We start from the raw sequence: 22,305 nt of genomic DNA, 5'->3' as shown, positions 1-22,305 counted from the left end.
GGGGTGAGAGGATTCACCAGAGACAGAGCGGGGAGCAGAACAGGCAGATCAACGAAGTACACTGCTGAGAGGAGCAGTAGGCGGGTCAGGAGAGGTCTGCCTCGCCATGTGGAGCTCCTCAGGGGCAGGCAGGGATCGAACTCATGCGGAAGTGGCTTTAGCTTCTTAGTGCAGTGCTTTAACTGGCTGCGCCACCAGGGAGGGCCCGATTTCTGGAAACTTTTATAGGCAGTTTTCAGATTCATTCATCCTCCTTACCCCATCTCTGGTGTTTGCCCTTGGGAGAACTTCCATCCCAAGTTTTTCCGTTCTCAGCTTCCATCACTCCCTAGACTGCTCAGCACCTTGGACCAGGAAATCCTAATCCCCAAATTTCCCACGCTTCTCCCCTCCCTATAAAACCCCAGCACTCCTGCCATTCAGGGAGCTGGCGGTTTTTGGGGTACCTACCCCCACCAATTCTCTTGATGGCCATCTAGTACACAAAACTCACTGTAAAGACAGTTCTCATGTTCCAGAGTTTCGCTGTCTGGGGTAGGGGGAAAGAGACCCTTTTGGGCCGGTTACAATTTCAAATGCTCGCAAATTACTGTACGGACCGATCAAATGGGGAGACAGTAGAGAGGAAAGTATTTTTCTCTAAAATAAATTAAGCAAAACAGTGGCATTGTTAAATTTACAGATTCAGGTCCATAGAATTCTAGCAGCTTCATGAATCTAACTCTGGGTTCTCCATTTTCTACGCTGGAGGTCGAGAGAAACAGCTTGAACGAACCCTCCATTTCCTCAGACCCGAGTCCGCTCGAAGTGGGGAATTCTGGGATTTGCGTACACGCAAGGAAGTTCAGGCTCTACGAACCAATAGCATTCGAATATAGACGGCTGTGCCCGCCTCCTGTGCCTGCGGGTTGCTCAAAGAAGCCAATGAAAAGTACACGGCCTGGTCGCCTGGGAAACAGCGTGACAACAAGATGGCGGCGCCGCGGGACGGCTCTGTGGCCCTGCTTGGTAAGTCCAGCTCCAAGACCTTTTTGAACCCAACGTCATTCCCGCAGGCCGGGAGCCCTGAGGACTCACGAGCAGGGCCCTAGGCCCTGCTCCCTCAGCAAACGCCCGCATCCTGGCTGCGGATTCTGGTCCGCTTACCCGAGCTCTGTGTGGAGGCGGGAGGAGGAGACGCGGCTCCGGGGCGGGGTTATGTGGTAACAGATGTTGCACCCCGGGCTCTACCAACTAACTGGGCATTTAGGGAGGGAAGTCGTGACGCGGGCTGGGCCCTCTGGGCCCCAGAGAGTTCTGGGGCTCGGGGCGGGGTTATGTGGTAACAGATGTTGCACCCCGGGCTCTACCAACTGGGCATTTAGGGAGGGAAGTCGTGACGCGGGCTGGGCCCTCTGGGCCCCAGAGAGTTCTGGGGCTCGGGGTGGGGTACGAATTGGCCAAGCAGGTGTGATAAGGATGTTGTCAGTCAAGCACCGTACTCACTTGGTTCGTGAAGATAGAGAAAAATGAAACAGTCTTGTCTCAAAGCCCTGGTCTGAGGGGAAGACAGTCCAACCTTACGGAGATTCCTGCCCAAGAGGCAAGACACTGTTCGCCCTCGGAAGTCTCTGAAGTCAGAGGAGTAAATTTGGCTTGTCCTTTGGCTTTTCCTCAGTCTGCCCGATCACCATTCTCTACCTGGGGTCCCACTCCCCAGCCCAGCCCCAGTCCGGCCCCAGACTGATGGGGAGATGCAGTCATCGCCCTTCCATGGAGCGTTAATCTGGAGCCAGTGTGCTGGACTGGTCTGGAGTGAGAAAGCAAGTCTGTTGGTGGCCAGTCTGACAGTCTCAAAGTAGGGCAGTGAGAGCCTCACTTTGGCCAAGAGAGGTCATGGGCAGTAGGAGCTATGTATGAGAAACACTGAAGAGTTTAACCTGCAGGATTTGGCACCGGGTGGAATTCAGAACTAAAACTTTTGTGGTTGGATGAGGGACCCCAAAAAGAAGGCCGTGTGAGGAGCTTATTTGAGGGAAGGTTGGTTTGGGAATTCCCGCCCCTCCCCTGTGATAGTCTTATTGAGATAGAATTCACATACTATATACTTAACCCTTTTAAAACGTATATTTTAATAATTTCTAGTATGTTCATTGACTTGTGCATCCTTCACCACAATCAATTTTATTATTATTATTATTAAGATTTACTTATTTATGCATACAAGAACTGGGGTACAGGCCAGAGGTGTGGGGTGAAAGGATTCACCAGAGACAGAGTGGGGAGCAGAACAGGCAGATTGACTGAAATACACTGCTGAGGAGGGCATCAGGGGAGACAGGAGAGGTCTGTTGCTCCATGTGGGTCAGTTCCCTGGCCAGGCATGCTGCAGTGGCTGTGGATAGCGTCATAGTGCTGCGCTTTAACCCCTTGTGCCCCTAGGGAGGCCCCTGTTCATTTCTTTTTGACCAGTTTCTTTTGCAGGGTACTTGCTTTGGTGAGAACTTGGGGAGAGGGCAGAGATCCATCCACTGGTGTGTCAGAGTTCATGTAAGGCAGTTTTAGCCAGTAAAGGAGTATGTTCTAAAATTGATTGTGATGTTTTCACAACTTAATATACTTAAAAACAGTGAACTATACACCTTAAGAGAGTCAAGTATGTGAACAATATCTCAATAAAGCTGTCGTTTAAAACAATCACAAGAGGCTGCGTCTAGGCAGCTGGGTCCCCTTGCTGCACAGCTTGAGGGCCTACGTGAAGGCCAGGCCACACGTTTTCAAGAACAGAAGCCTTGATTCAAGCCTTGATGGACGTGCGTGCATTCTAGGATTTCTAGCTGTTAGTCACATCAGATTCGTAGCTCACTAGATGGAGCAGTGACCTTTAATTATGTTCCTGATGTGCCGTTGTCTTTCCAGAAGGGAGAGGGAAGGAAGGGAATCCAGTATTTATGGTGCCCTCTATGTGCCAGTAGCAATAACAGCCACCTAGCTACAATTCACATCTGTAGGTGCTTCCTTTGAGAGTGGCACTGGGCTGGGTGCTTTGTGTGCGAAATGCCTGAGTCCCTCGGCAGCTCCTTGGCTGGTACTCTCCCTGCCCCATTTTATACCAGAGGCTGTGGAGGGAGAACCTGTCCAGAACCTGGGCTCTTGACTGCTAGTGTGTGGACTCTGTCTTGCTTGGTTCTTGCCTTTGAGTTGTCCTCTCTGACTAGGAGATGTTGGGGGTGGCACCTGGGTTCCAGAAAGAGGAGAGCAACACCCAGGCTTTGTGCTCTTAGATGGACAGAAACCCCAGTCTTCCTGGATAGGCTTGTGCCTGGGATTTTAGTTTGGGGGTGCCCCAGGCTTGGGGCTCACCCCACCCTACCACCTTTCCCAAGCATGTCCAGGCCTGAGGCCTCCAGTATGGGGCAGAGACACTCAAAGACGTAGGTAGATCTCAGGTCCAGGGATCCTGAGGCCTGGTGCCTCCAGAAACCTCTGCACCAGCAGTGGAAGAAGGTGCTGCTTCCTGGGGAAGTAACTATGGAAGAGGAAGTTTCGGGATACCCCCGGATGCTGAAGCCTTGAAGTCTCCAAAGACCGACCGACTTCTGTTTTACTTCTCAGGGAGTTCCTGACAACCAGAATCTAGAAGTAGAAGTATGAGCTCACCTTTGGCTTCCCTTGGCAAGACCCGGAGAGTGCCTCTGCAGTCGGAGCCTGTGAACCCAGGGTCGAGAGCCCACCTCAGCTGTAGTGTCCATGCCCCGCCTCCCTTAGAGGATGACTTCTGCGGCTTTGCACCCCTGGGAGGCTCTGTGTTGTGTCTGAACATGCCGGACCGAGGCTCGGCCTGGGTGCTGGAGGGGCCAGGCACCCACTGACGCACTATTTCCCTAGTGGGCCTACAAACCCACCGTATCAACTCCAGGCCACCATGTGTTGGGCTCAGTAAAGGCTCCCCTTTCCTTCTGGGTAGCACTCCCATCTTTTCATGGTATTTTCACCTCTCTCCTTGGCGTTCTGAATACCCCTATGACTCAAAAGCCAAGGGGGTCCAGAGAGGTGAGGGTTCAGGCTTGCCTGGGGCCCTACAGTCATGTCAAGGCAGAGCTGGGTCTGGGCTCCTGGGCTGGAGACCTCTTGCCATTGTCCTCCCCAGACTGCTTTTAGGCCTTCTGGATCCTTCTCCATGGGGGCATTCATTCGGACTCTTCCAAGCCTTAGCTCCCCCAGTGCCAGGAGATGGGTGTGCTCAGGAGGCAGAGACCCAGCTGGGGGCCTGGTATCCAGAGCCTGACCCCTGATGCCACAGGGGGTCCTGACTTTGTCTTCCTTCCCTTCCTGCTGGGCTCCCAGGAGACGAAATTTAAAAGTCTATGGAGATGGTAAGTGTAGGCTGTGCCCTCTTGTCTCCCAGCTCCTGCCTGCCTGGTCTCCTGTGGTCAGGCAGGGGGAGATGATGCCTGGGAGCCAGAGCAGCCTACTCCTTTCAGGGCCAGGGCTTCCTTCTGGCAGCTCTCAGATTAGGACACCCCATGCCCTGAGTAGCAATGCCATTGCCAACGGTTGAACCGCACCCCCACACTTTGCCACTCCCCCCTGCAGCCTGGCTGGTGTGTCCTGAGAGTTAGCCAGCCCAGCCGGCAGACCCGCCCCCTCCCCGACAGGCTCTCAAGGCCTGTCCACATCACTGCCCTGGCTCCTGCAGTCTCAGACACACCCCTCCTACTCCCTCTGTGGCCCTGGAATTGGCCACCCAGGGCCCTGGGGAGCCAGGCTGGGAGAACTCCACAAAGAATTTGGGCGGCACCTATCCTCATACTCCTTGGGGGAGAGAGTACAGGTCATTTCACTGTGACCAGGGCCCTGGGGCCCAGTGCCCTCTGGCCTTGACCCCAGAGCAGTGACCTGGGCATTCCTGTTTGCAGAAGATGAGGTGGACGTGCTGAGTGATGGACACGAGTCAGAAGAAAAGATCGTTGTTCCTGCCTGCTATGGACGCATAGGTGCCCCTGTGAGTAGGCAAGGTGAGAGGAGCTGAGGGCTTTGGGTCCCCAGCAGCAGAAGGCCCAGAGGAGGGGCACATGCCCTCCCCTGCTGGGCCTATGAGAGACCCTCTCACTCCTGGCTGGCTGTGGCCCTGTGCCTGTGCCCTCCACCTGTCCACAACCAGGTTGGGCATAAATCCATGTAGGCCCGCTCTTAGCCCAGGAGATCTGGAGTGGACCTGGCTGGGGTCGCTACCAGGTGTCATGTCAGTGGGTCTAGGATTCAGGGTGTGGGGTGAAGCCTGGGGTGAATCTTGGGTCAGAGTCTGAGCTGGGAGTCCAGAGAAATTGGGGGTGCAGTGAGACTTTCCATTGGCCAAAGTATCTTGGGTAAGCAACTTCTGGTTCGGGCTCCGTCTGCTCTGGCATGGTGGGAATGGGAAGCTCCATGAAGATTCGATGAGGCAGCCCGCCACCAAGTACCCCTCCTCGCTTTTACAGGTGGAGGAATTGGGGTGGAAAAACAATGGCTGGTCCATCCCACAGCCACTCAGTTCACAAAGCCAGGCTCTCCTTGCCCTCTGCAGGTGGGGGGGTTTAGCAGTTACCACAACCACCTGCTGTTCCCTTTGAAGACCACCACATGCTCCCTCTCATTCCTTCGCCTTCACCTTCCGTTCCTTCACCTTCCGTTCCTCACCCGTGTGCAGCCTGCATCCGTCCCCACCAAGGTCCCGCCTGTCCTGCTGCTGCTCTCTGCACAGTCCACCCTGCTCTCCTCAGAAGTGCCATGTGCTTGGCCTCCATGACACTCGCTCCTGATGTCTTCAGCCTCCCAGGCGCTTTCTCCTCAGCTCTTGGCTTGCTCCTCCTTGCCCCCGCTTGTCAGTGAGGTATTCCTCTTGCCTGGGTTCTCTGCTCTCGCTCCACGCTGCCTGTGAGCTTCTCCTCACTCCCTGCGCTGACAGTTCTCAATATTTCCTCTAAGAAGCTTTCAACTATAAGTCAACAAAAGCCTCTACCAGAGTAGCATGGATATTAAGGGGGAGTCCTCATCCCACATTCCAAGAAGCCAGGAGGAGGCAGCTCCAGGGTTGTTCAACCAGCCACTCAAAAAGACATCACTGGAAGTTTGGGTCTCTCCAGGTTCTCAGCGAGTCATTCTTGGCCTGTCAGCTGTGTGGTCACACAGTGAAGAGCACCATATACGGGTGCAGAGGGCATTTCTCCATGTGTCTTTCTCTTCCTTACTTTCATTTCCTCAAACTTTCATTTGAAAAAGTCCCAGCATGAGCCCTCCCTGGTGGTGCAGTAGGCTAGGACAGTGCAGCACTGCAAGCTGGCCACAGCTGCCTCAGTGCGAGTTCGGCCCCGCCCTGGAGCTGACCCACATGGCGCGGCAGAGCTCTCCTGACCCGCCCGCTGCTCCCCTCAGCAGTGTACTTTGCTGATCTACCTCTTCTGCCCCCTCCTCTGTCTGGTGAATCCTCTTGCCGCCCCTGCATCTCTGACCTGTACCCCAATTCCCAATTTGTGTACATAAATAAATAAATCTTTAAAAAAAAAAAGAGAAAAGAAAATTCCCAGCATGCAGAAGATCGCAGTGTGCTGAAAATAAGCGTCCAGCGAACGCCCTGTGGCATCCTTGACCCTGTGCCACATTTGCTTGCTTGCTCCGCACACACAGGTATAAATATAAATGTTTACTGTTGGGTGAGCCCTCTAGAAGTCACAGGTATCGTGACGTCCGAACACTCCAGTGCGCATCTCCTAGGATAGGCCACCCAGAGCCACAGGTGACGGTCATGTCGGTGACTGAGTGACTTTCCCACAGCTCTTCTGCAGCCACGTCTGCCCAGTGTCCAAGCTCCTCCAGGTTCTCATCCTGGGCCTGAGCTCTCGGGGACGGCCGTGCCTCATACTTGCCTTTAAAAACAGGACATTGACTCTTTGGGGCGTCCAGGCCACCTATGTCACAGCATGACCTCCGCCCTTTTTAATGATTGACTTATTTATGCACACAAGAGCTAGGTTGCAGGCCAGAGGTGTGGGAGGTGAGAGGATTCACCAGAGACGGTGGGGAGCAGGACAGGTGGAGAAATCTTAGGGATTATGCACTCTGTAGTGCTATGTAACTTTCCATGAGTGATCTCTAACAACTTTTATTTCAGGAAGGATGAAGTAGTCTTATATTGAAGCACTTGCTTACATACATAGAATTGGTGAGGAGTTTAAGGAGAACCAGTGATAGAATCTAGAACCAGTGAAAGGATGAGGGGAGAAACCCTTGATTTGGGCTATACAGACCCAGAATTCTTTTTATTTATTTATTTATTTATGCTTACAGAACTGGGGTACAGGCCAGAGGCGTGGTGGGTGAGAAAATTCACCAGAGACAGAGTGGGGAGCAGAACAGGCAGATTGATAAGTACCCTGCTGAGGGGAGCAGTAGGCGGGACAGGAGAGGTCTGCCGCGCCTGTGGGTCAGCTGCCTGGCCGGGGCACGCTGCATTGGCTGTGGGCAGACTCAGTGCTATGACTTAAACCATTGCACCACCAGAGAGGCGTCTGCTTGCTCACCTGGGATGAGGTTTGACTGCTCCTGTGTCTGCTGTTTCCTTTACACCAGGGGTGAGGTTGGGGTGATGCTTCCTTTGATGGAGAGTGACCTTTTGCTATTTCCTGGGTAGTCCCTGTTTTACACGACTCAGAGCTGACAACCAGCCTGATGAGCAACATGAAGGACCTGGAGCGGCAGGTGAAGGCCCAGACTGACGAGATGCTGACCAAGGTGGGGCCCGAGGAGGGAAAGGGTCAGGATCTGAGCCATAAGTTTGAGTTAGGGGGTCCAGACTGGGGAGGTCGTGAGACTTCCTGTACCATAGGCCAAGGTGAAGGGATGCTAGAACAGTCTTCCCTACAGAACTGCCCAGATCGGGGGCCAGGGTCCCTGGGACCTGAGTGGGGAGGCTCGGGGGCTTCTGTACCCTAGCAAGGCACATTGACCTCAGGCTGGCTGCCGAGTGCTGGGGTGCTTTACACCATCCCCCATTTCAGTGGAAGCTGAGGGCTGTCCGAGGTACAGGAATGGTTGCTGTGCCAAAGTGGGGGGAAGGGTGAGGACTTTAAGCTCCCCTTGCCCATAGACACAAAAATGCTGGATTCTCCCATCCAGAAGGGGATCTCTCAGGCCCTGGGAACCATGAGGCCTGCCCCACCCCACCCCTCATCCCCTCTCATCTTCTTGCTGCAGGATCGGAAGATCCAGGCCCTGGAGGAGTTGGTGCAGACTCTGCAGGAGCACCAGGGTGAGCGCCCTGCGTCTCCCGGGTACCAGCGCTCCCAAGTCCTTCGAGCTGAGCCCCATGGTGGGGTCCAGACAGCTGAGGCCAGAGAGGGGCAACGGCACCCTCTCGGGGGGCCTCCTGTGGGGCTGAGGGCCCTGAGTGCACCCAGTTCTGGCAAGGGCATGCCAGAAGGGCAAGGGACAGCCCCCGCAGAAGCCTCTCCAGGTGGGAGGTGTGGGGCAGGATGTCCCTTTCAAGGCCAGGAAGAAGCCAAGAAGCAGTTCTCAGGGATTCCTCAAGTTCTCAAGGGACCACCGCTCCAGATGACCCCAGGGCAGAGTGCAGGTCCAAGCCTGCACTGGCAGGCTCCACTCCACATCTCTTCCTGAAGGCAAGGCCACCGAAAAGCGGCAGAAGGAGCTGGAGAGCCTGTGTGCGAGCCTGCAGCGGCAGGTCGGGGAGATGGAGGTGAGACCAAAGGCCCAGACTGCCCCGTATTTGCGGGTGAGCTCCCGCTCTCTGGGCGCCCCCACCCCTAGCCCTCACAGGTCCTGCCCTGGGTCTCCACTACTCATCAGAACAAGGGCCAGGGAGTGTGCCAGGCTTCTACCGCCTCCTCAGTCTCAGCTGGGGCTGCTCTCCCCTCCAGCCAGTCCTTGGGCCACATCTAGCTCTTTCGGGACCTTGGCTCATGCTCTTCCCTCTACCCAAAATGTTTTTTGCACCTTCTGGTGAGCGAGTTTTTGCTCAGCCTCAAGTGGAGGTGGGGGTTCTCCTTTCCTTCAGGGGCCCTCCTGACCTCTGGCTAGGGAAGGTTCTGGTCCTGTGCTTCTCAGTGGCTTCATATTCCTCCTGGGTGGAACTCCACAAGGGTGGGAAGGACCACTTGCCTCATGTCATTGCGGCACATCTGTGGCCTAGCACAGAGCCACAGGCTCTGTAGCACAGAGCCTGGCTGTGGCCCTGCCTCTGGACATGGTGCCACACCCACCCAGTGTCACCTTCCTGCCCCAGTTCATACAGCCAGGCTTGCACTGGAGGGACCCTAGCCATGGGGTGTGGGTCCTGGGTGCACGGACTTCCTTAGCCGTCCCCTGCTTCTTCATCAGCCCCACCACAAGCTCTGCGATCTAATCTCTCCTCCACCCAGAGTTGGTTTCCAAAGCCTGGACCTAATTTAAAAGACCACAGAAGCAAACCCTGAGCACCGCTGCAGCTGAGTCCCACCTGGGCCTGTTCCTACCTGGAGTTGTGCGTAGACACAGCTGCTACCTGCGTGGCTGCTAGAAATGCTGGCAGCCCACAGGACTTCTCTGAACAGGCTGTTTGGGGTGGGGGTTTGGGGGGAGAAGGGGAAGTGGGAGAGGTTTACAACAGGTTTACAACATTCACACAGGATTTCCTTCTTAACGTGAATCATTTCTCCTGTGTGCCAGACCTGCCGGGTCCTGAGATATAGGCATGGCCCCTGCCCTCCTCAGGCGGTTGGGGGGGGGGGGGGGGGCAGAATCAAACAAGATCACAGCAAGATACTCAAGGATGAGGAAATGTTTACATGGTGCTGCAACAAAGATACCCTGTGTTACAGGCCATGCTGTAACGCTGGGCAAGAAGGCCGGAGGGGGTAGCAAGACAGGCTGAAGAGGCCCTCCCCAGTGGTGCAAGGGGTTAGGGCACAGCACCATGAAGCTGTCTGCAGCCACTGCAGCACGAGTTAGATTCCCAGCCAGGGCGCTGACCCACAGGGCGCGGCAGACCTCTCCTGTCTCAGCTGCTACTCCCCTCAGCAGTGTACTTCATCGATCTGCCTGTTCTGCTCCCCACTCTGTCTCTGGGGAATCCTCTCTCCATCCCTGCACCTCTCTCCTGTGCCCCAGTTCTTGTATATGTAAATGGATAAATCTTTAAAAAAAAAAAAAAGATTTAAGCTGAAAAATACAAGCCTCCACTTCCTGCCAGATAAACTTGGTGTGTACTGAGGAGGCCAATGGGCCCACATCGTAGGGGCTTGCCTATCATCCAGGGCTATTTATTTTAAAGATTTATATTTATTTATGCATACAAGAACTGGGGTACAGGCCAGAGGTGCAGGGGTGGTGAGAGGAGTCACCAGAGACAGAGTGGGAAGCAGAACAGGCAGATTGACAAGTACATTGCTGAGGGAGCAGTGGGCGAGACAGGTGAGGTCTGCTGCACATCCAGGGCCAAATTCTGAGAACAGGAAACCATACCAGTTTCAGTTAGGGGGTTGCACAGGAAGGCAGAGCGAAGTGGGCCTGGGGGAGGTCTGGAGGGGAGGAGTTGGGAGCCATGACAGTTGGGGCCAGGTTCATGTTGAGATGCCCTTTAGTAGACATCCTGGGTAGATGGCTGAAAACAAGTCTGGGGTGCTGAGGGGGTGACACCTGCCTGTGATACAAATTTGGGTTCTGACCATAGCTCTCTGAGACTGGAGAGACGGGGGGATGAGCCCTGCGCCCCTCATGTGGCTGTTGGGTAGGACACGGGTAACCAGTGAAGGAAATTGAAAATGAATGACCTGTGTTGTAAGAGATGAAGACAGACTGGCTTTGGCAATGGGCAATTTGCTGGGGGCCGCATTTGAGCTGCTTTAGTGAGCTGTGAAGATGGAGGCCAGGTTGGAGAAGGCAAGGAGGGAAAGGGAGCTGAGGGTGCAGCAACAGGAATAGAGACAAGCCAATTGTCCTGAGGCAGAGGGAAGACGTAGCCCTAGGGAGGCATGTGTGGGTGACCTGCCCCTCCTCATGCTTAGGTCAGCCCCACACGGTCCTCCCCTCAGTGAGTTCTCGATGTGAACTGTCTTCTCGAGTCCTCCCAAGCTCTCCATTTTGACAAGGGTCAAGGCAGCGAAGCACTGTCCAAGGTCACAGCCCAGAAGTGGCCACCACTCCTGCCCTGGTGGTTCAGTCGCGAGGCCCGAGGCCAGCACTGTGCTGATAATGCCCTTTCTCTGCAAGAAGCTGAGCTGACTGTGCCCGGCACCTCCTCTCCTCTCCTCACAGAGGTTCCTTGGTGACTATGGCCTCAAGTGGGTGGGCGAGCCAGTGGACCAGGAAGACTCAGAGGACAGGACAGACTCAGAGGATGACGAGAGGGACTGGATGACCACCAAGAAGTTCTGGAAGCCAGGTAGAGTAGGGGTTCTGACCCCGGCTCCTCCTACAAAGGGAATTTTCCAACAGCAGCCAGAGGCCATGGCATTCATGCCCCTGGCTCCAAACACCAGGTGCCCCAATATAGCCCACACTTGACACGGGGCCAGGAAAATGCCCAGCTCCCCTCACAGACTACCTGACCAGCTGCCTCAAGCTGGTCTCTGTTCCCACTCATCTTTCGAAGACTTTAGAGACCCAGAGATAGAAGAGGCAGCAAGACCCCATTTGCTTCAGGCCCCATCGTTTACAGCGTCATCCGTCCCAAAGCTGTGGCCTTTACAAGCATTCCCTGGGAAGGCGCCTCTCAATCCCAGGGCTCACCCCCTCTCCTGACTCTCACCCCATTGAAACCTACTTGCTTCCATGGGGTTCACTTATTTGTGACTTGATTGCTAGTATCTAGAGAGAGGCAACCCATAGATTTGGGGTCACAGAATGGAACATTTCTGAAAGCCGGGCCCATTCTCTAGAGGGTGGGGGCTGCTGCCCAGCGGGTACTGCCCCAGGCTCGAGCTGGTCAAACGTGTGTCTTGTCTCCATACCACCTTTCAAAGTGTGGCTTAGGCATGGGTTTCTGTTTTCGGAGTCTCCCGTTCTTCTGTAAATGGGGGTGCACGCCTCCCCATGGAGTTACTGGGCACAGAGCACCTATCACTGACCTTGCGTTTCTCTGTCCTGACAAGTAGGAGCTTGTACTGGTTGCCAGGGTCAGAGGGCACTGGCAGTCTCCCAGGAGTGTGACATGTCTCCCTTGGGACTCTCAGGAGGTGGCAGCGCTCCATTTCCTCACTTTCCTGCTGGGTAGAAATTCAGACTCAAAAGCATGAGACTCCGGCTATGAGGCCTGACCTTTGGCCAGGTCCTCAGAAATCTCAGGGCTCAAGCCCCTCATTGCTTGTTCTAAAATCACCAGTCACCATTTGCAGCTTTCAAAGCAATTTCATAAACAGCCTTGCTGGACCAGGGGCGTTCTTGTTGACAGATGGGGAGCGGAGACTCTGAAGTCTGGACACCATTGAGGGCAAGACTTAAAAGCTCTCAGCCTGGAAGGTGGAGCCCAGAGCTGCGATGCTCTGGACTGAGGGTGTCACTGACAGGGTGCTGAGAAGCAGCAGAGAAGAGTTAGGGGTGACTGTACCAGAGGGACCAGATGGGAAGAGTCAGGGATGACCCCAGGGAGCACAGCTGTGGGTCTGAGGGGGAGGCTGTGCTTCCCGGGGCATTTGGGGCTCTGCAGAGCTGGGGAGCTGGGTGGCATCGGGCCATGCTGGGAGGCAGCTGGGTGGCATCAGGCCATGCTGGGAGGCAGCTGGGTGGCCCAGGACATGAGGCTCTGTTTGAACCTGGGCAGAATGCTGCTGTGGGGACAATTTCCGGGGTGACAGCCAGATGCTTTAGGAATGGCTGGCCCTGCCCACCGGCAGAGGCTTCCTCCCTGCGCCTCTAGGGAAAGGGTCAGCCCACTGTGCTGACTCCCCAGTCTGGCCCAGTGGGTTCCTCGCGTCCTTCCTCAAAAAGTGCAGCCGCCACCCCGCCCTGTGCTGTGCTGAGTACCCTGAGAGAGGTGGGCCCCAGGGCCCTGCCGCTGAGGGACCTGGAAGAAGGCACTGCCCACGCCCCTCTTAGCTGCCCTTGCTGCTTTAACAAGGAGGTGCCTGGATTTAGCACTTCTGCCAGGTGAACATGCTTTTAATTTCTAGCAGCCATTCCTCCTAGGTCCCCTCTCTCCAGGCTTCTTGTCTTGCCCAGGCCTAGCCCACTCCTGCCCCCAGGATGCTCAGATCCATGAGGCCAGCCTCTTGCTGGTGCAGTAGACAGTGTTGTCCTAGGCCCTCCTGGGGGGCACCACTCCCCATAGGCCCTGGGCTGCAGCCCAAGGGATGGGTGCCAGGGCACCTGCCTTGGAACAACCTGATTCATGTGCTCTGGAGCTTGGGCTTTAGTCCTGGGGGAGGATCAGTAAGGCCAAAAAGGGACCAACAGAACGGAAGCAGAGTAGGGGCTTCTCTTCTCCCCCAGGCCCCAGCAGGGTGAGCATCAAACTGGCGTAGTGCCAGGTACTCCAGGGTACTCAGTCCCGAAAGGGAGAGTCCTGCCCTGGTCGCCCACCCAGGTGTTGAACCTCAGATCCAGGGTTCTAGTCAACACTGGGCCCCTCTCCCTTCCCTCTTTCTGAATTCCTCTCCCCTTACCCCTCACTGAGTCCCTGCCCTCCCTGGAAACGCCCATGCCCTCTGCCATCTTCCCAGGCCCTAGGCGTTGGTCTCCTCCCTCCCCTGCATGGGAAGCCACTCTGCCTGGCTTGTTCTGGGCCTTGAGCCCCCAGGCAGGCTGGGCTTCTGTCACCCTGACCCCCACTCGGGCTTGTGATGTGCAACCCAGTTCATTTGAAGCTCAGCACAAACCCAACCTCCAGCAAATGGGCATGGAGTGTCTACTTGTGCCAAGTCAGGTCTGCTCTGGGAGGTGGTGACATGGGCAGGGGTTTTGTGGCAGAGGGGGATAAAAGGGCCTCACGCTGACCTCAGCTGGTATGGGCCACATGCCTCGCCTGAGTCTGCCCCCATCCGGAAGGAGGACAGTGTGAGTGACCTCGGGACCACAGAGCGCTGTGTGTGGGCCGTGTTCTCAGGGCTGCTGATAAACGGACAGTGACTGGAAGTTCTTGTTACTTAACCCTTTAGGCCTCGTGTGCCCCCAGGCCTGGGTGTGTTTACATACCCAGCGAGCTACTGGAACTCCTTTTGGGTTGGGAAAGTGAGGCCAAGCTCTGGGGGGAGGGGAGGGTGGTGTCCAGATCTACATCAGAGCAGGTGGGACTGCCCTGTGCCAGCTGGGGGGTGGGGTTGTGTGGAGTTGGGGGTGGGCTAAGGATTGTGGTGTGAAATGTAGAGAAGTCTCCAGAGCAAGACCTGGCTTTCAGTTGTGTGGAAACAGCAGTTCTGTTTCCTGTTCAGCTGCCTTTGCCTGAGCTGGGAACAGGGCAGCCAGGCACCTCAGACTCTAATGTGGTATTTCGCAGCACAGGGCCAGTCTGCCTGGGCCCATCACACACCTGGGCTCACGGCAGCAGGTCTGGTGCCACTCTCAGCTTTTGTCCCTGTCTCCTCTATGAGTGTGAGCCTGCAGAGGCCAGGACCCTGGTAGGGGCACAGCTGTGGTTTGCAGGGCCTGGCTGACACACCAGAGGGTGGCGGGGCTGACCAAGTTGACGTGTGTGCAACAGGCAGCCAGCCTGGCGGGCCCGCAGCTGGTTGCCCTTTCTGCCCACGAGTGTCTGTGGGTTGGGGAAGACAGCCTGCGGCAGGGCCGGGGAGTACAGGCAAAGGCTCCAGGAAGCCAGGAGGAGGGTGCTCAGCTCAGAGCAGGTGGCGAGAACCCCTGAACCCCTCAGCCTGCCTGAGCAGAGGGTGGAGTGTTAATGGTGACAGCCCCGTCACCTGCCAGCACTTCCTCTGCATTGCTCAGCAACTGTGTGTGGTGGGGTCATTACTGTCTTCATCTTAGAGAGGAAGCCCAGGCTTGGGGCAGCCATGCAGGTCAGCAGTGTGAGGTGGGGGGAGCGTTGAGGGGCCCTGCCAGCCCCTGCTGACCTCAGACCCAATCTCCATGCCTCCCCACTCTGAATAAAGTCACAGACTCCCAAAGGGCGAGGCCTTCTGGAGGGGCACCCTGTTCTGTGCTCCTTGCAAATGGACCTGGGTGAGCAGTGGCCAAAGCAGCAGCCCTGAGAGGCAGCCTGCATGGTCACTGAGGCCTTGGCCATGGGCCTGCCAGCTTCCTGACAGGGCCATGTCCCTTCCACGGCCTAGTTTCCTCAGCTGTCCAATGGGAGACCCACCTGCATTTGGTGCTTGTAACATCAGCATCTGCAGGGCTGGAGTCTGTGGGCAGAGGAGGGTTCCTGTTACCTTCCCACTTCATGGGAAGGAAACTGCTTGAAGAGGAAACAAAATGCCTCATTTACTTCTGACCCACCAACCCCTGATGATACTTGCCTGACCATCCCACTTTTACTTCTCTAGGCCTGCTGGCCAAGGGCCCTCGTGGGGATTTTCTCAGCTTATTTCCCTTTTCTCTCATAGCTTCTTAGCATCTGTCCAAGGGGATTTCCCTGTCCCTTTTTCCACCACTCCCTGCCCATAGTTTGCTAAAAGACCCTGCCCAGAAGACAGCTGTGCCACCTGCCAGCATATCTGAGGGGATGCCCTGGCACTGCTAAGCCAGGCCTCACTTTTCCTGCCTATGAGAATATATAGATGGGGCCAGGTGTTGAAAGAAATGAGCTTTCCTGTTGCTATTTTTAGGTTTACCAAAAGTGTGAAAGTGGTTTTTAAAGAAAACTAATGTCCTGATATCACTCTGACTCATATCAGGGCTGCTCCAGATGTTCTGTGAGTTTTTCTGGGTTATCTCGGGGACCCAGGGGATATGAAGGGGTTTGGGGCAGATGTGACCCTTCCTCAGTAGGAACTGAAAGGGAGAGGGAAGGCCAGCTGGGGCTATCGTTTGTGCAGCCACAAAGCAACGGAAACTGGCTGCCCACATCTGAGCTTCTCCAGCAGACACCATAACTCTGGGGACAGAAATCGGCATCTTATGGGTCCTGACCCACATCCTGCCACAGGATCCTGATCAAAACAGCTTCTAGGAAGGCCCAGATATACCCCAGAAAGTCACTGGGTTTCTGTGGGGCTACTCCCTGGAAGGTGCCTTTCCCAGGACCATGCCCCTGTGAGGATAGAGAGCCTGACCCCGCGGCAGCCCACTGCCCTCGGCCATGCTTGCCCTGACGTGCGTGGGGGCTGTCTTCCTGCCCCTCCCCGCCACTGCACTACCAGACGCTTAGGCACAGCTGTATGTACATTTTTCAGAAGAGGAGCCCAAGACTTCTGTCAGCTTCTCAAAGGGATCTGTGACCCAGAAGTAGTCGCACAATCCAAGGGCTGGCTCTTCTCTGTTCTGTCCACAGCTGTCCTGATGTCCTCCTAACAGCCATCTGTGTCTGCTCTGATTTCCTTCTCTGTGCACATGGGTGGGGAAAACAGACTAGAGCCAGCCCCTCTGACCGAGGGCCTCTTCCCTCATGCAAACTAGAGGCAACTCACCCATGCCCTACAGCCTCAGGGTGGCCTGAGGCCCACCTGTGTGTTACTCACTCATAGGGACAGCACTTGCTCTCTACCTCACTACCCGCCCTTCCACGGTCATCTTTGTGGACCTGTACAGCCACCTCAGGAGGCAGAGACCATTATCACCCCCTTCTAGAAGGCTCTGATGCAAATGGCTTGAGCCCCACAGAAGAGGAGGTGCTGGGACTTGAGCCCAGACAACCTGGGCCCAGAGCCTCCGCCTGCCTCACTCTGTGCCCCTGGCAGGCCCTTAGCCCTCCCTCACCCGCAGTGGCCGCATCTGAAAAGGGAGGCTTACAGCCTTGACAGCAGCATCAGTGTGGGGAGAGAGTGCGTTCATGGCTGTGCCCCCGCACAAGCCCGTTATCACCCTGTCCATGTCCTCCGGGTGCCCGCTGCCCCCACGGGGAGGGGCACACGGCAGCTGTGAAGAGCAGCTCTCCAGTGTTTCTGTCATTGTCAGGGGACTCGCTGGCACCCCCAGAGGTGGACTTTGACAGGCTGCTGGCCAGCCTGAAGGATCTCAGTGAGCTGGTGGTGGAGGGTGACACCCACGTGACGCCGGTTCCTGGGGGTGCGCGGCTCCGCACCCTGGAGCCCATCCCGGTGAAGCTCTACCAGAATGGCATCGTCATGTTTGAGGGGCCCTTCCGGCCCTTCTGTGATCCTGCCACACAGGTAAGGGGGAGGGGAGACAAGACTGGGGGGGTCACTCCCGGGCTGCTCTGGGGCCCCCTCCACCCCGTTAGTTGAAGATGGTGGTGCCTCCCCAGGCATCCAGGCCATGTGGAACTCACAGAGGCCCTGAGCCCAAGGCTCAGTGGTTGCAGAGTGTGATCCATGAGCCCGTCTGGAGCAGGGTGGGCAGCGCTGCGCAGGTCCAGCTGGGCCTCACCCTTCCTCTCCTCGCCGCAGCGCTGCCTCCGAGACATTTTCGACGGCTTCTTCCCCTCAGAGCTCCAGCGCCTGTACCCCGATGGGGTTCCCTTTAAGGTAACGGGCTGTTCCTCACTCAAACCACCCATTCTCCCAGCTGGGATGAACAATTGCCTCAGCCAACCCCATTCTGAGGCAGTGGCCACTGTCTCGCCTCAGGGGGCCCCAGTTGGATGACACCGCAAGAGGCTGAGCCTGAAGTTGGGCTGAGAAGGGAGAGGGAGAGCTGCCGTGGTGGGGTTACCACATCAGGGGTGTAGGCCTTTGGCAGAACAACAGGCAGTGCCCCCTGCTGGCACTCTGCAATCATAGCCTTTAGGGAAACTGCTCCTCCCCAGCACTCAGGGAGGCCTGAGGCAGTATGCAGAAGTGGCCTGGCTTCCCCCAGAGACTCCTGACACCATCCGGCTGGGTGGGAGGCAGCCCGGGGGACTACAGGACATGACGGAGCCGTCCCCGTGGGGGCAGCGTGTGGGGTGGAGGGTGTTGTGAAGGGAGTGGGAAGCAGCATCCCAGAGGGCTGTGCGCTGTTTCACAGCAGGGGCATGTGAGGGGGCATGTGCCACACAGCTTGTGTGCGTGACTCACGCGTGGGGGTGCTGGAGGCAGTCTGTGTCAAGACAGGCCGGAGGTGCGCTGAGAGCCAGTGAGACCATGTGTGGCGATGGGGTCTGGGGCCGGCTCTGGCCTGGCGTGCTCCTGAGCGGGCGCTCTGAGGAGGGTGTCAGGACTGGCTCCTGCTGGCAAGCCGAGGGCACTGAGAGGAAGAACGGTGCCCTCCTGCGCTCTCTGGACCTCGGTTTTCTCCTTGAGATGGCGTCAGATCATACCTCGGACCCATTCCTGGGGCCTGTTTGGGCAAGGGGGGCTAAAGGGGTGAAGTCCAGGGTTGAAGACCAGGGCCCCCTCTCTCTCCTTTCTTTCTTGCTAGGTGAGTGACCTACGCAATCAGGTCTACCCAGAGAATGGGCAAGACCTGTTCCCCGGAGAGGGGCGCACGGTGGGCCGGACCATTCGCAAGGCCTCAGACAAGATGGAGCACCCAGGTGAGCTCGGCCTTGAGAAGCAGGGGGCCTTCTCCCCTACCACCCACAGTCTTTCCCTGGGCCAAAGCCTCTCATGCCCTCCTACAGGCTCCGGGATGACCGCTGAGAAGTTTCTGAACAGGCTTCCCAAAATTGTGATCCGGGAAGGCAAGGTGGTTGATATCCGGGGCCCCATCCGTGACACCCTGCAGGTGAGGCCAGCTCTGCTCCCCTAGCCTTTTGGGGGGGGGTTTCCATTAAGCTTGGCCCGGCCTATTAGACCAGTGATTTGTGTAGAGGTCCGGGCTTGAGGCTGGGGGCCCTGAGGAGGACCTGGAAGGAGAGGTGAGTCCTTTCCACCGAAGCAGGAGAGGACTCTGGACTTGGCCCAGAGAGTAGCTGTGTTGGTGGGAGTGAGGCTGGAAGGGGGAAAGTGAGTCTAGGCCAGGGTGGGCCCCTTGAGGTGCAGAGCTAGATATCCAGCTCAGTCCAGGATGCACTTCCCTCAGACTCAGCTTCCTCTCCCATTTGGCTGCTCATAGCCACCACCTGTGGAAGGTACCAAACCTGTTCCCTAGGACTCCTGCTGACAGGCTGACCCCCAGAGCTTCTCCCAAGTTCACCCCTTCTCATTCCTGCTGCCCACCGTCCCGGTTCAGGCGCTGGTGTCTCTCGGGACCTCAGTAGTGGCCCATCACTGGCCTCCCGCCTCTAGTCCTGACCCAGCCAATCACCCATCCTTTGTATTCTTTTGAAAATCTGAATTGACTCTTGACTCTTCCCCATCGAAACCCTCCAGTGGGTCCCGACGCCGGTCCCCTTCCCACCTCCAGCCTTTCCTCCTCCCAGTCCCACCTGGCTCCCAGCGTCATCCACGCGAAATGCAGACACCCGCTAGTGCCTGGCTCTTCTCAGGAGACGTCTGGAATATCCTGCCCCTCTCGCCATTTCTAAGGACTCCGCCTCATCCTTCAGCCACAGCTTAGGTGTTGTCTCCCCTGGGCAGCCCTGGCTGACTGCTGGACGTCCAGCCGCGCGCTCTTCCAGGGCTTGGGCGGAATGATGAGGCTGCCTGCCAGAGCTCCCCTTCCTTTCCTCTCTGTGGGTCCCAGCAGCACAGAACACCGCTCCCATTAACTTGTTGGCCTCATCCATCCCTGCCAGGGATAAGACCCCTTTTGGGGTTGGGGGACGGGATGTGGCTCTGGTATGGCCCAGGGCTCCATCACTGCCTTGCAGAACTGCTGCCCTCTGCCTGCCCGGATCCAGGAGATTGTGGTGGAAACGCCTGCCTTGGTTGCTGAGCGAGAGAGGTGAGGACATTGCAGAGGTGAGGACCTTGGGGTTGCCTGCCAAGGCTCGCATCTCATCCCGTAGGGCGTTGTCCTGGGAGATGTCCACCAGCTGGTACTGGGATGCGCTTTCCATCCAGGATGCGGGTCACCTCGCTCTGCTGGGACTTGATCTGAGGGCAGAGGGCAGGCAGGAACTCAGCGTGGTTGCCCACCTGGGGCACTGACGGCCTGTGGGCCCCTGCAGGAGCCAGAAGGCGCGAGAGTTGCCCTCTCGCCCACTCTCCATGCTGCGAATCAAGTCTGAGAATGGAGAGCAGGTCTTCCTGCTGATGATGAGGCCGGAGGACACTGTTGGGGACGTGCGGACCCTGCTCGCACAGGCCAGGTGGGTGCAGGCAGAGGCCGGCGTCCGTGGGGGACTTGCTCTGAAACTCAGTCCAGGCCTGACCTGCCCTACCCTGTCCTCAGGGCTGTGGACGCTGCGGCCTTCGAGATCTTCAGCACATTCCCGCCCATGGTTTACCATGATGACGCGCTGACGCTGCAGGTGGCCGGCCTGGTCCCCAATGCAGTGCTGCTGCTGCGTCCACGCAGGAGCCAGCTGCCCGCCCCCAGCCCCAAATAAAGCGCCCAACACCAGCTGCTGCTCTGTGAGGCTCTCTGGCAGCCCAGCACCCGGGAAAACCCCAGGCCCAGCTGGGCCCAGCAGAGGTGGGCGGCGTCGGCCCGCCCCTTGGTAACTTGAGCCCCAGCTGGTGGGCCTGGCCGCTAGGTCTTTGTCTGAGAGTTTCCTCCTCCCGGGAAAGGCCAAGCTGGTCCAGTGGTGGAAAGGCCGGTCTCAGCTCAGTGGTGGCTCCAGCAGCACAGCCCCAGGGCTTGCACTCTGCTGTACACAGATTTTTCGGAACCACAAGCGCGTGGGATGCTGCATCAGCATGGCCCAGTGCTGCCCGGAAACTGGCGCTCCACAGCTGTGTGCACACCCCCACGGCACGCCCACTGGGCCGAGGAGCACAGGCCACCCCCGCAGAGCCCTGGTTACTGACAAGCATGCAAATGGGCAGGCCACCACAGGACACAGGTGTGCTGTGGACACCATCACACATGCATGTGAACGGGAGGCCGCCCATCACAATGTCCCCAGAAGCTGTTGGTCCACACAGGTCGTGTGCTGGGTATTTATCCAAACACATGCACTGTCACACACACAGGTGGACACCAGCCCACTAAACTGGCCTGCACACAGGAGCACAGCCTCGGCGCAACCACATCTACCAGTCTTGTCCAGAGCAGGGATCCAGGCCACTCGACCATATCAGACAGACACAGTGCCAATGGAATGGGGCATTTAATTGTCTCTGGGATGTTCCCGGGACAGGGATTGCGGGGCCTTTGGCAGAGCCCTGGCTAGTGGAGCCAACCAAGGGGTCCATCAGCCAGGGCCAGGTAGAGTGGCAGCCCCAGGGCCTGGCTGAGGGCAGCTAGCATTGGGGCTGTGAAAGTAATTTCTGAGAATAGGAGGTAAGGAATGTTGCTTATGAATGGGAAAGGGGGCTATGGTTAGAGGGGAGATGGGAACTGGGCCGGGGGGAGGACGCCCAGATCGGGATGTCAGGAATGACAGGGAAGTGGTCACAAGGTCCTTCATGGCCGGCAATGGCTGAGGGGAATGTGGTCCAATGAGCTGGCTTGGCTCAGGCCAGTTTCAGGAACTCCTGCAGTGTGTTCTGCTCCACCGCCTCCACGAAGAGCTCGTAGTCCTGGGGGAAAGGAGGGGAGAGGTGGTCACCTATGTGCTGGTGCTTTGTCCCAGGCCTCACTCTGGCTGGAGCCCACCTCCGACACGCCCCAGCCCCAGGACCATACCCCACAGTACTGGTCCCCGTTGACAATCTGGGGTGGAGTGGCCTTGGGGTTGCCTGCCAACGCTCGCATCTCATCCCGTAGGGCGTTGTCCTGGGAGATGTCCACCAGCTGGTACTGGATGCGCTTTCCATCCAGGATGCGGGTCACCTCGCTCTGCTGGGACTTGATCTGGGGGCAGAGGGCAGGCAGGAGTTAATGAACAAGTTAGAGGGTTGATGGAGGCAGATTGTGGTTGAAGCTTTTGTCCCCGTTTCCCTCCACACCCTGGGGAGGATTCTGGTCCCTGGGAGTTGGTAGAATGAGGCAGGCCTGCGGTGGTCGCGCATGAGAGGACCATCAACCGTGGGGAGGGGACAAAAGTGGGGGGAAGTGGACAAAGTTCAGGGTGGGTGGGGAGAGCCTGGAGCGCAGAGAGGGGAAGACATGGGCTTGGGTGGAAGCTGGCAAGGAGCCACCCCATCCCAGGTGCACAGAGTGGAGAGAAAGGGCAAGGTAAGGACAGCTGGTCAGCCTGGTAGTGGGGGGTGCAGAGGATGGGTGCCCGGGGGATGGGCGTGGGCAGTTGATGCTGGGGCGGCTGAGGACCCAGGGCTTCCAGTGAAGGGGCTCGGGCTGGAGCCGCGCGGAGCC

The 22,305-nt window shown here is 57.2% G+C and overlaps 2 protein-coding genes across 5 annotated transcripts; one reads left to right on the top strand and one right to left on the bottom strand.

Moving 5' to 3' along the window:
* Positions 1 to 945: 945 nt before the first annotated feature.
* Positions 946 to 20,448, top strand: UBXN11 (UBX domain protein 11). Of its 4 annotated transcripts, XM_012722783.1 has the most exons (15): positions 946 to 1,008; positions 3,595 to 3,700; positions 4,327 to 4,355; positions 4,899 to 4,997; positions 7,649 to 7,749; positions 8,212 to 8,266; positions 8,637 to 8,713; positions 11,269 to 11,395; positions 17,017 to 17,231; positions 17,469 to 17,546; positions 18,421 to 18,535; positions 18,623 to 18,726; positions 19,754 to 19,827; positions 20,054 to 20,194; positions 20,278 to 20,434. In XM_012722783.1, exons 2-15 carry the CDS (start codon positions 3,630 to 3,632, stop codon positions 20,432 to 20,434), a joined length of 1,443 nt encoding a protein of 480 aa, XP_012578237.1. In that variant the 5' UTR covers positions 946 to 1,008; positions 3,595 to 3,629. The 4 variants fall into 4 exon arrangements, with proteins under 4 accessions (XP_012578237.1, XP_012578238.1, XP_004679450.1 ...); XM_004679393.2 differs by lacking the exon at positions 946 to 1,008 and having other exon boundaries at positions 3,630 to 3,700; positions 20,278 to 20,448; XM_012722784.1 differs by lacking the exons at positions 8,637 to 8,713; positions 11,269 to 11,395 and having other exon boundaries at positions 20,278 to 20,448.
* Positions 20,449 to 21,138: 690 nt separating this feature from the next.
* SH3BGRL3 (SH3 domain binding glutamate-rich protein like 3) lies at positions 21,139 to 21,849 on the bottom strand (the record flags this gene model as incomplete). The annotated part of the gene is made up of 2 exons (XM_012722095.1): positions 21,139 to 21,569; positions 21,676 to 21,849. Coding segments are annotated over 2 exons (240 nt in total), but the record flags the coding sequence as incomplete, so codon positions are not given.
* Between the last annotated feature and the right edge of the window lie 456 nt (positions 21,850 to 22,305).

This window comes from Condylura cristata, unplaced genomic scaffold (genome assembly GCF_000260355.1).
Source record: "Condylura cristata isolate star-nosed mole 26May11 unplaced genomic scaffold, ConCri1.0 scaffold00008, whole genome shotgun sequence".
In the NCBI taxonomy this organism is placed as follows: Eukaryota; Metazoa; Chordata; class Mammalia; order Eulipotyphla; family Talpidae; genus Condylura; species Condylura cristata.
This window is presented reverse-complemented; position numbering and strand designations above follow the sequence as displayed.